General features: G+C 57.2%; 1 protein-coding gene across 3 annotated transcripts in view; it reads right to left on the bottom strand.

Moving 5' to 3' along the window:
• Window positions 1-958: 958 nt before the first annotated feature.
• The window catches only part of GRIK5 (glutamate ionotropic receptor kainate type subunit 5), a 54,479-nt gene continuing 44,195 nt past the window's right edge, over window positions 959-11,242 (bottom strand). For all 3 annotated transcript variants that reach the window (XM_078063127.1, XM_036103274.2, XM_078063128.1), the window contains 5 exons: window positions 8,961-9,126; window positions 7,459-7,684; window positions 5,488-5,616; window positions 5,271-5,392; window positions 959-1,971 (listed from right to left, as the gene is read on the bottom strand). In XM_078063127.1, coding sequence (XP_077919253.1) covers window positions 1,543-1,971; window positions 5,271-5,392; window positions 5,488-5,616; window positions 7,459-7,684; window positions 8,961-9,126 — 1,072 coding nt within the window. In that variant the 3' untranslated portion in view covers window positions 959-1,542. The remainder of the gene's footprint in view (window positions 1,972-5,270; window positions 5,393-5,487; window positions 5,617-7,458; window positions 7,685-8,960; window positions 9,127-11,242) is intronic.

Below are 11,242 nucleotides of genomic sequence, written 5' to 3'. Positions count from 1 at the left end.
CTCCCCTCTCCATCTAGTTTTCTTTGGCTTCCCATCTCTGTCCCACCTCGATCTCTGCTTCTCTCAGCCCCAATTCCCCGGGGTCTCTTAACTTCCCTGCTTCATCTGTCTCCCCGCCTGTCTCAGTCTCTTGTCCCCTTCTCCATTCCATCTCACCTAATCACGGTGTCTCCCTCTGCCTCTCCCCCTCCCTCTCGGCCCCCCTGCTAGTCTCTCCCCATCTCTCTCTCTCCCCCACCCCTGCCCCATCTCTTCCTCTCTCCCCATCTCTGTCTCCCCCTTCTACTCGGCCTCATTATGGCTCTCGCTGTATGACCTTCACTCGTCCTTTCCCAGCTGCAGTTTCCAGTGGAAACCTCCAGCGGAGCGGGGGAAGGCGGGGACAGAAAGCAGACCCACCTCTCTCCCTGCTCAACCAGCCCTGCAGCCACCCCCCCACCCCACTGGGATTTCCCACTTCCTCTCTTGGGGGCTGGGGAGGCACACTTTCAGCAGAAACACGGGGTCACACTCACAGAGTTGAAGACAGCCTCACGGGTGCACATACACACACATGCCCACAATTAAAAAGTCACCAAATCACCCTGGCCCCAGCACACACTTGTCACGGTGTGGCCGCCCCAGGCACCGCCACACTGAGCAGTTCACTCACCCTCCCTTCCCCCCAACCCCATCTGGTTTCTGTCTTTCTGTGTCTCTGTTCCCTGGTGTCTCCGCCTCTCCAGATCCCTGCATCTTTCTCCATCTGTCTCAGGGTCTCTGTCACAGCCTCCCTCTGTCCTGAGAGAAGGTCAGTGAGAGGGGCCAGCTGCCAGGGCCTGGGCTGACCTGCTGCCTGAGGGCAGGGCCCAAGGGTGGAGAGAGTCCAGGAGTGACCATCCCGTGTGTGGTTCTCAGCAGACTCTCTGGGGAGCCCAAGCCTTTAATGCCCTCACGCCCCCAGGAAATGAGACCCAGCTATCCCCAGTTTTGGGGTTTTGTTCTTTTTTTTATTCCAACAGGGACTGGGGTGTGGCAGGGGGGAGGGATGGGGGCCCAACTGACCTCCTCCCTGGGGGGGGTCTCATAGAAATTCCGAGGTTTCTCCCCAAAAAAAAGAGAGAAAGAGAAGAGTTGAGGGGCGCCAGGGGACACCCATCTGCCCAGAAGCCCTCCCCTCCTCCAGAAGTGGGGAGGGCTGTGTCAAGTCTTGGGGAGCCTGAGCAGTCCCAGGATGGGCTCTCCTCGCGGACTGCTTTCCGCTTCTGGAGCGGCACCCGCAGTCCCCGGCCCCCTGAAGTCTTCGGTTCCTGCGCTCATGTCCGCAGTCAGGGGGCGAAGTGCAGGGTCCGCGGCACCCTCTGATGAGTCCACTAGGGGGCGCAGGCAGGCTCCGGAGCCGGGCCTCGGACTTCACCGTGAGCCGAAGGCAAAATTGTGGCGTCCGGCGCACCAGGGGCACAAGTCCCGTCCCTTGTCCACTGGGGAAGCGGGGGCGGCCCGGGCCTGGGGCGGACCCCGTCCCTGCGATCAGTCCGGCCGCCAGCCCGGCTCCGCCCGTGGTCACTCGTGCTCGGCCAGCTCGCGGGGGCCCGCGGGGCCGGGCCGCGGCCGGGGCGGACTGGTGGCTTCGGCGGGGGCGCCCAGGCCACGCGGGGGCGCGCCGGCCCCGGACGCCCGCAGCGCCTGGATGCGCCGGCACTCCTGGCAGACGCGCACGTGGGTGCAGGGCGTGGGGGCGGAGGGCCGGGCCCCGCCGGGCGGCCCCGGGTCGTCCAGGAGGCGCTGGGGGCCCCCGTGCGCGCCGCCCGAATCCCCGCCCGCGCCGGCCGAGTAGAGCTTGCCGTTGCTGAGGCGCATCTCGCGGACCGCGCGCAGCGACAGCAGGGCCCGACTCGGGCCGCCCGGGCGCCGGCGCCGGCGGGAACGCGACGTCTTGCGACAAGACACCGCGTGCCGCAGCTCCTGCAGCATCTCCTGGCACACCGACACCTGTGGGCGGCGCAGGGCGGGGCGCGGTGGTCACCAGCCGACCCGCGAGGAGAGCGCCCTCCTCGCCGCCGCCCCCTCGCCCGGCTTCTGCGTCCTCTCTCCCCCGCCGGCCTCCCGCAGCTCCACTCCTCCTCTCCGTTCCTCTCTCAGCCTCTGCTCTTCCCGGGCTCTGCCTGTCTCACCTCTCCGCCTCGCCTCTCCTCCGTCTCTCCGCTTCCGTTCTCCGGGGGTTCTCCCCGAGTCCGCCCTCACCTCCTATCTGGGCTCCTCTCTTTCCCTTTCTTATCACTCCCCAGTCTGACTACCTCCTGCTTGACTTCCATCTTCTGCCTCTCATTCCTGCTACCATGACTGCAAGACATTTACTGAGCACCTGCTGTATGCAGAGAACAAAACAGACGGAAGTCTGCCCTCATGGCAGTTGATTTCCAGCGTGCAGAGACAAAAATAAATAAATAACAAAGCTGTAAATGTAGGTAGCAGGTTAGCTGGTGATGAGTGCTTTGGCGAAAAATAAAATCGGGAAGAGAGGTGGGGTGATGCTGCACCTAGAGTAGGGACGTGAGGGAACACTCATGGCGAAGAAGAGCTCCAGTGAGACTGAAAGGCAGTGCTGGGTGAGCCCTGGAGCCTGGGAGGAGAGCAGGCAGATGCCTGAGCCGGACAGAGGTGCTGGGGGGCAGGGGGAACCACCAGCAGGGCAGGGGGGCTGGAATGGGGGACGCAGGGGGACAGAGGGAGAGGGAGAAGAGGAGGTCAGAGGAGCAATGGGGCCCCAAGACTGCTGTAAGGCTTTGGCTTTTATTCCCAGTCAGGTGGGGGGCACTGGGGAGCTTTGAGGACTGCGGTACTTCCACTGTGTTGAGAACAGACTAGGGAGGCCAAGGGCAAGCCTAGTGGCAGTGGCCAAGCAGGTGAGAAGGGGCTGGATTCTGGGTATGTTTCAAAGGTGGAGCCAACAGGACTGGCTGAGAGCAAGGGGAGAGTGAAGGGTAATCCCACCTTGGCCTGAGCAAGCGGAATGATGGCGGTGTCTGGTGCGTGGGCAGGAGTTCTGCATTGGCCACGTGATGTTCCATGGGTTACCTGTCAGACATCCACGGGGAGGTGTGGAGTATGGGGCTGAGTGTACAAAGCCTGGGTCTGGGGAGAGGTCCCTGTGAGGGCGGCGCCTGGGGGGGTTAAGGCAGGCGGCCTCCAGGGTCCTGCCGTCCAGTGTTCCCGCCGCCTGTAGTCCCCTCTGCCTTTGTATCAGGGCTGCTGTGTGACCCTCAGAATACAGCTAGTCAGCTAACTAGTCAGCTGATGTTTGGCCTCTGCTGGGTTTGCCCTTGGGTCACTTGCTCTGGGGGAAGTCAGCTGCCGCGGTGTGAGGACACCCAAGCAGCCCTATGGAGAAGGTCCCTGTGTGAGAGCCGGAGGCCTCCTGTCAACTGCCAGGGGAGTGTGTGTTCCTCCTGTTCTTTACTCTACCTCAGGATGTTCTGACATCTTAAGAATCTTGCTGGCCAGGGAGAGACTGGCCCTCCCAGAGCTAGACAATTCTTAGGGAGAGCAAAGGGCTGGGAGCCCACCTTTCATATGCAAACCAGCCAATCCCAATACCTGCCCCCCCCCACTCACTTAACCTAACTCTCACACCCAGCTGCCCTAAATCACCCAGGACCAGGTCCACACCACTAGAGACCACCCCTCTAGCCCAGAGCCCATCAACATTATCCACACTGGCCAATTCTGAGCTGCTTTCCCTGCCAGCCCTGCCTTTCGTGCAGAAACCCCAGTGAGGTCCAAGGCCCAGGCTTTCCCCCAGCTCCAGCTCCCGACAAAGCCCGGTGCTTCCCCTGCGGCCCGGTGCCGTGTGGCATGACCCCTCCTGGGAAGCGTAAGTGATACAAATCTCCTTTCAGTAGCACTGGCCTCTCTGTGTCATCACTTAGTCACCATAAATCAGAATCCTGCAAGTGCATCTGGAGGCTGTACGCCACCTTGGAAGCAGACCCTCTGGCCCCAGGCAAGCCTTCGGCCAATGGCATGACCGTGACCTCCCTAGAGACCCTGGCAGCCAGAACCACCCAGCTAAGCTGTTCCCAGATTTCTTACCCATAGAAACTGTAAACTGACGTAAGTGTGCTGCTTGAAGCTGCTAAATTTTAGGGTGTTACATGTAATAAATAATACAGGTCATATACAGCATATTGGCGGCCTCACAAACCATTTGGCTGGATGGGATCACCAAGGGGCTGGAGAAAGCCAGAGAAGAGTCCAGGAAGGAGCCCGAGAGCCCCTTGACAAAGGACTGGCCGCAGAGGAAGGAGAAAAGTGAGGCATGAGCCCTGAAGAGAGGGTTTTGAGAACTGTGATCAGCTGTGCTGAAGCCTACTGCCACCTCACATATGGTGAGGCCTGAAACCCGGGCAGTCTGGGCCGTGGGTCTCTGGGGAAGAGTGGCTTCAGTGCGGGGGTGGGGACGACAGCTGGATGGGCGTGTGTTCAAGAGTGAATGCAGAGGGGGAACTGAAGCAGCAGGGAGACATACTCTTTCCAGGTTGTAAGATTAGGGGAGAAGTGGGGTGGTGTCTGGGAGGAGAAGCAGGGTCAAGAGAAAATTCTGGAAGATGGGGGAGATGACAGCACGTTTGTATGCGGACAGCCCTGATCCAATAGAGAAGAGGAAACTGCCGATGGGGGGAGGGTGCAGAGAACGCGGAGGGATGTCCTTGGGAGGGCAGGAGAGGAGAGGGAGGCGCAGCAGAGGGTGCCTCAGCTGGGAGTAACTGACGGGGTTGTGGAGGGGTCTGCATGCTCTCCTGACTCCTCTAGGTGGAAGCAAGGTTATCAGCCCAGGTGAGGAGGGGGAGGGGCTGGGGGCGTGGGGGAAGGGGAGGTGGAGCACACAGGGCCAGAGTGGGGCTGGGAATGGAGGAGTGTCACTGGGCAGCAGCTGAGACCAGCCTGTCGTCTTCCAGCCCCACCCACCTCTCATTTCTCCTTGCTTCACCCCCCGCCCCTCCCCCCATCCTCTCTCCTCCTTTCCCCTTCATCCTCACCTCTGTCCCTGCTGCTTTCCCTCCTCTGGCCTTCCTCACACTTGGCTCCCCTCTCCCTTCTGTCTGCACCCACCTCTTCTTGAACCCCCTCTGGTTCCACCCCGGGGGGTCTCTCAGGTCCTGTCCCCTCCCCGCTCCCAGCTCCTCGCTGCCTCTGACATTCCTCCAGGAAGGCTACCGAGGCCACAATCTCCATGTCCCTCCGCCACGGGCACCCCACTTCTCCCCCACCCCCTTCGCCAACCCCCTCACCTCTTCGGACTCTGCCGACCTCCGCGTGGACCATATGAATTCCATGACTGCCACGAAGACAGCAATGATGAGGCCACAGATGAGCACGACAAAAATGCCACCAATGTTCTCCATGCCCAAACCTGGGGGTGCAGGGGGAAAGCCACGGGTTCGGGGCTGTGTAGACACGGGGGCTGCAGGGGGCTTCGGGAATGGCGCGGTGTGCAGGGCAGCTGACCTTTAGCGCGATGATCCTCTTCCTTGGGGCACCGGCCCCCCTCCCACCACTTGCGCTTCAGGATCTCCAGCCGGTTGTTCTCCTGAAGCTGCAGGATGGCCAAGGTGATCTCATCCCGGAATGGGGAGCCTGGACCAGACACACAAGGGGGTGGACTGGCCATTGGGGTCCTGGAGCGCTGCCCACCCAAACTCCCACCGTGCCCTCAGCACCGCGCTTCCTCCTGCCTCCACCACACCCCCGGGTCCTCTGTCCACCTTCGAGTCTGACCACTGCTTGCCTTGACCTCCCCTGCGACCGCCCTGGGCCAAGCCCCCACTACACCGCATGTCACATTTGTCACAGTCCCCTCCCTGCAGCTCTCCTCACCCCCCACCCAGGCTCTTCTTAACACAGCAGCCAGAGGGACAACTTCAGAAACAGAGTTGTAGATCTCGTCTCTCTGGTGCTCAAAATTCTCCAGTGGCTTCCCAATGCAGAGAGAACCCGGTCCTTCCCTCAACCTAGAGATCCTGTGTTCACTCGCCCCACCACCCGGGGCTCCTGCTGCCCCAGCTGCTCGCAGCTCTGGCCACACCAGCCTCCGGGCTGTTCCTCGAGTCCTCCAGACACAATCCCACTTAGGACTTCTGCCTGGAATGTTCCTTCCCTCACGTCACTCAGGGCTCTACTCACATGGTACCTCAAGGGGTCTCCTCTGATCAACTTCCCTTAAAATGGCACCAAGCACCCCCCCCATCAGTCTCATCCCCTGAATTTACTTCGGAGCAGTTGTGACCACCTGGTATCACTTTATAAAGCCCCGCGTGTTTATTGTCTACCTACTGTCTGTGCCCCTCGTGGAAGGCAGCAGGCTGGGGGCTCAGCGGCTCCCTGCTGTGGGATCCCAGCATGCAGCACTGTGCCTGGCACGCAGTGGGGCATCCATCAGTCTGCTCAGTGAATGAATCTCCTCTGTGTGCCCTCAACCCCGGACCCCTCTCTCCTCCTTACCCTCAGATCCTCGCCTTAAACCACCCTTAGGTCCCAAACACCCCACACATGTCCTATCCCAGCCTCATTTCTTCATTTGCTATGACACTTCTTAAGCACCTGCCAGGGGCCAGGAACCAGGGACATGGGCGAGTGGAGGCATTAGTATTTATCAGGCACCCACTATGTGCCAGATCCTTGGTTTACAGACATTAATTCAAGTCCCTCCTGATCCTGGTTATTACCAGGTGTTACCACCCCCATCCTCTGGATGAGGCAGGTGGCATTCTTGCCTAAGGTCATGCACAGAGTCAGGGAGGGAGCTGGGATGTGAATCCAGGTCAGTGTGACTCCAGAGCCTGCCCCCCAAAGGAGTTACACTACTTCCCTGGCCCAGCACTGAGATAAGCGCAAAACTGCTAAGATTTGAGGTAATTTGTTACACAATAACAGATAACTAACACAGCAGTCAGCAGCAGAGAGATGGATTTATAAGCCACGATGTCAAGATTTGGTGATAAAATTGGTGGGTTTCCAGCACTGGGCCCGGAAAAGCATGTCCAAGTCTCCCTGGCAGATCCATCCATTCCTCCCTCAGACCTCCCTGCCTCCGTCCATCATCCATATTCTCAGCATTGCGCTGAGCCAGGCTGTGGGTGCCATGCAGAGAACATGAGGCACATCAAACCAGGTCTTCACCCTCAAGGAGTCCTCAGGCCAAAGGGGAAGGTGGCAAGTGTCACGGCCCATAAGTACTGGGTTGTACCCAGTCTCCCTGGGTTCTCCCAGCGGCCACGCAGGGCCGGAACTGACTGCTGCTAGACCCATGTTTGCAGGTCGAGTGTGGAGGTTCAGGATGGGGTCATGCAGCCAGGAGGCCGCGCATGACATGCACGACATACCCAGCCTGCCACAGGCAGGACCTGGCCCGGTCCCCGGCCGGCCCACATGGCCTGGTTGGCTGCCCCCTCCGCACCCCCCGGCCCCAACACTCCATACCCAGTGGCATGCCAATGCCGTAGCCCTTGGTGTCGAGGAGGCCCCCGATCTGGGTGAGGTTGCAGTTGAGCCGCCGGTGGTACTCGTTCATGGTGGACTCGAGCAGGAAGGCGTAGCGGGAGTTGAGAACACGGGCTATGCCTTCTTCCGTGCTCTTGACAAACACACTGGGTTGCTTTGACTGCATGTAGTTCCACATACGCTGGTATGTCTGGTACCGCGAATTCTGGCCAGAAGGGGCACAAGAGGAAGTCAGGTGAGGGTCTTTCTCCTCAGCCCTGTCCCCTGCCCTCCAGGAAGTTTCTCTCAACCGGAGAACGAGTGAGGAGACCAGAAGGAGACAGAAAGAGCCAAACGCAGAGAGGGACGAGACAGACAGACTGCTCAAGGCCAGGTCCAAGGCATCCACACGCCCACCAGCCCAGCGAGGACCCTGAGGACCAAAGGCTTGGGAAGAAGGGGCCACGGTGGTCTATTCTCCAGCCTGTCCTCTCTTCCACCCGTGGGCCTGGCTTGGCCTGACACCCAGCCCTGTCTTCCCAGCATTCCCAGGCCTTATACGTAGAAGCTCAACCCCAAATTTACCCAGGGCCCAGCCTGAGTCAGGGAGACCTGCGTCCATGTCAAATAGGACAGTTTACTTCCTTCAAGCCCTGCAGGAACCTTCTGGGGAATGCCTCTACAAGCCTTGAGGGGGAGGCATGTGGAGGCCAGGCTCGGGATGACCACCCCCTGCCACTGCTCCTGACATCCCCTACCCTCCTTCTTTGATCTGAGGTCCAGACGCTGCTCTCCCTACGTGCCCCATAGGCCCCTCCCCAGGGCTCAGCAATCTCCCAAACCTACTTCTCTGGTCTCCCAGCTGTGAACCAGCCCCGTGACCCACCTGGGAGGCCTGGGAATTCACCCCTCCTCTCCTTCGTGGCCCCCTCCCAGCCCCAGCCTCCCTCAGACCATTAGTCTACCCCCACCTGCCCCAGAGGGAACTTCCAGCTCTAAATGGGTCACCCCAGCTCAGTGACCATTTCCACCTCCCCACTTACAGGTTCTAGTCTCAGCCCTATCCTGGCATTCGGGACCTCTGCTGTCATGCAGTCACCCAAACCTCCTTGCCAGGCTTGTTTTCCTTTTGATTCCTTCCCACTGCCCCCTAATACACAGGGACAGGCTCCTTTCACCTTGAAGGGCCTTGCCCTCCTCTCTGCTGGCCCATTCTCCCAGGTCTGACTGACACTTCCAGCAGCTTCCATGACTCCTATTTGGCCTGTCTAGCACTGATACGACACCAGATCCTACATCTGTTCCCTTCTATTCCCTGGGTGAGAGTCCACTTTCCCCAGCCAGACAGCAACACTCCCGGTGACACCCCAAGTGTGTCTTCTGCTCCCCAGCCTCACTGTTGCCACCATCAATCCCTCTTAGCCAGGAGGCCCTGCCCAGCCCCACCCTGGGCGGCTACACGTGGTGGGGGTACCAAGCCCGGGCAAGGTCAAAGGACCCACCTGAAAGAAGGTCATGGTGGAGCCAGCATGGATGGTCCCGTACTCAATGTTGGTCTGGTCGGCCAGGTCGTCGGCTGACTCCACGGGCACCTCCATGCGCTGTACAGTGAGGAAGGCGGCCAGGTTGGCCGTGTAGGAGGAGATGATGATCAAGGTGAAGGCCCACCTGATGGGTAGAAAGAGTGAGCCACGGTTGGGAGCCACGCCTGCCACCCTCCCACTGTGGCCGTGCACCCTGTTGGTGGTGCCCCTCTCAATGACCTTGGCATCTAGGAGGCTCAGCGGCTGCTGACTCGTGAGAAGGCTGGAAGCACAGATGCTGGGGCCAGACTCTCTGGGTTTAATATTGCTTCCAGAGACTTCCACTTCCAGAAATCAGAGAATAAGGTATCCTGAAAATACCCTCCCACCGTGAACAACTAGAAAACTGGACAGAATATAGAAAACTATTTAAAGACACAGGACAATAGGCATCACAGGGCTGTAATCCCTGAGGGGAAAAAAAAAAAAAAAAAGCAATGAAGTGAGACGTATCATTGCCCAGGCTGTCTGGCTGAATGTAATTTATAGACTGCGGTGCCAAGGAAGGGAAACCCAGTCTGGCCATCTCACTGAGTTGCAGAGGTGGAGATCAGAGAGGCTCACAGGGCTAGAATCTGTGGGATAGAGAATCCAAGAAGAGGGAGCTGCACAGAGAGAGAGGGTTCCAGAAATCTGCACAGAGTCCCCTTGAATCTTTGGCTGAATATAGATCTGGGTATGCACAGGGTGAAACTCCAAGAGAAGGGTGAAACTCCAGAGAAGAACTGCTTTCAAAGACAACTTGGGGCACCTGGGTGGCTTAGTCAGCTAAGCATCTATCTTCAGTTCAGGTCATGATACCAGGGTCCTGGGATCAAGTCCCGCATCGGGCTCCCTGCTTAGTGGGGAGCCTGCTTGTGCTCTCTCTCTCTCTCTGTCAAATAAATAAATAAAATCTTAAAAACAAAACAAAACAAAAAAACAAAGACAAAAATTCCCAGGGTTCACATAGGGCCGGGAATCTTCTGAGCTCTCTCCAGCCAGAGTAGTGAGATCTCACTGAATATGTGAGACATTCAGCAAAGACCCCAAAGGACAACACATTACAGAGTTAAGTCAGCCCTAGAATAAAGGCCACTCCAGACCTGCCCTCAAAGAGCTGGAAAACAGTCCCAGAAAGGATCAAAATTATCCACAAGAAACTTAACTGCCTGCCAGAGAAAGTCCGAGACTCTTTAAAATAATACATTCAGCAAGTTGGTACAGCCACTTTGGAAAACAGTGTGGAGGTTCCTCAAAAATTTAAAAATAGAGCTACCCTATGACCCAGCAATTGCACTACTGGGTATTTACCCCAAAGACACAGATGTAGTGAAAAGAAGGGCCATATGCACCCCAATGTTCATAGCAGCAATGTCTGCAATAGCCAAACTGTGGAAAGAGCCGAGATGCCCTTCAGCAGATGCATGGGTAAAGAAGATGTGGTTCATATATACAATGGAATATTACTCAGCCATCATAAAAGATGAATACCCAACTTTTACATCAACATGGATGGGACTGGAGGAGATTATGCTAAGTGAAATAAGTCAAGCAGACAAAGTCAATTATCATATGGTTTCACTTATATGTGGAACATAAGGAATAACATGGAGGACATTAGGAGAAGGAAGGGAAAAATGGGCGGGGGGGATTGGAGGGAGAGATGAACCATGAGAGACTATGGACCTGAGAAACAAACAGGGTTTTAGAGGGGAGGGAGGAGGGGGGATTGGTTAGCCCGGTGATGAGTATTAAAGAGGGAACGTACTGCATGGAGCACTGGGTGTTATGTGCAAACAATGAATCATGGAACACTACATCAAAAAAACTAATGATGTATTGTATGGTGACTAACATAACATAATAAAATTAAAAAAAAAATAAAGTAATACATTCAACAATGTAAACAATGTAAACTTCACAATGTCTGTCATCCAATAAAAAATTACCAGATATTGGGCGCCTGGGTGGCGCAGTTGGTTAAGCGTCTGACTCTTGGTTTCAGCTCAGGTCTGATCTCAGGGTTGTGAGATCATGCCTCCCATCAGGCTCTGCGCTCACCTCGGAGTCTGCTAAAGTTTCCTCTCCCTCTCCCTCTGCCCCTCCTCCCTCCTCGTGCACTCTCTCTCAAATAAATAAATCTTAAAAAAAAAAAAAAAGGGTGCAGGAAACTGTGAGAGAAAAATCACTCAATTGAAACAGACCCAGAATTGGCAGAA

The sequence above is a fragment of the Halichoerus grypus genome, chromosome 15, assembly GCF_964656455.1.
Source record: "Halichoerus grypus chromosome 15, mHalGry1.hap1.1, whole genome shotgun sequence".
NCBI classification, from domain to species: domain Eukaryota; kingdom Metazoa; phylum Chordata; class Mammalia; order Carnivora; family Phocidae; genus Halichoerus; species Halichoerus grypus.
The sequence above is the reverse complement of the archived record's forward strand: the minus strand, read 5'-3'. Positions and strand labels throughout refer to the sequence as shown.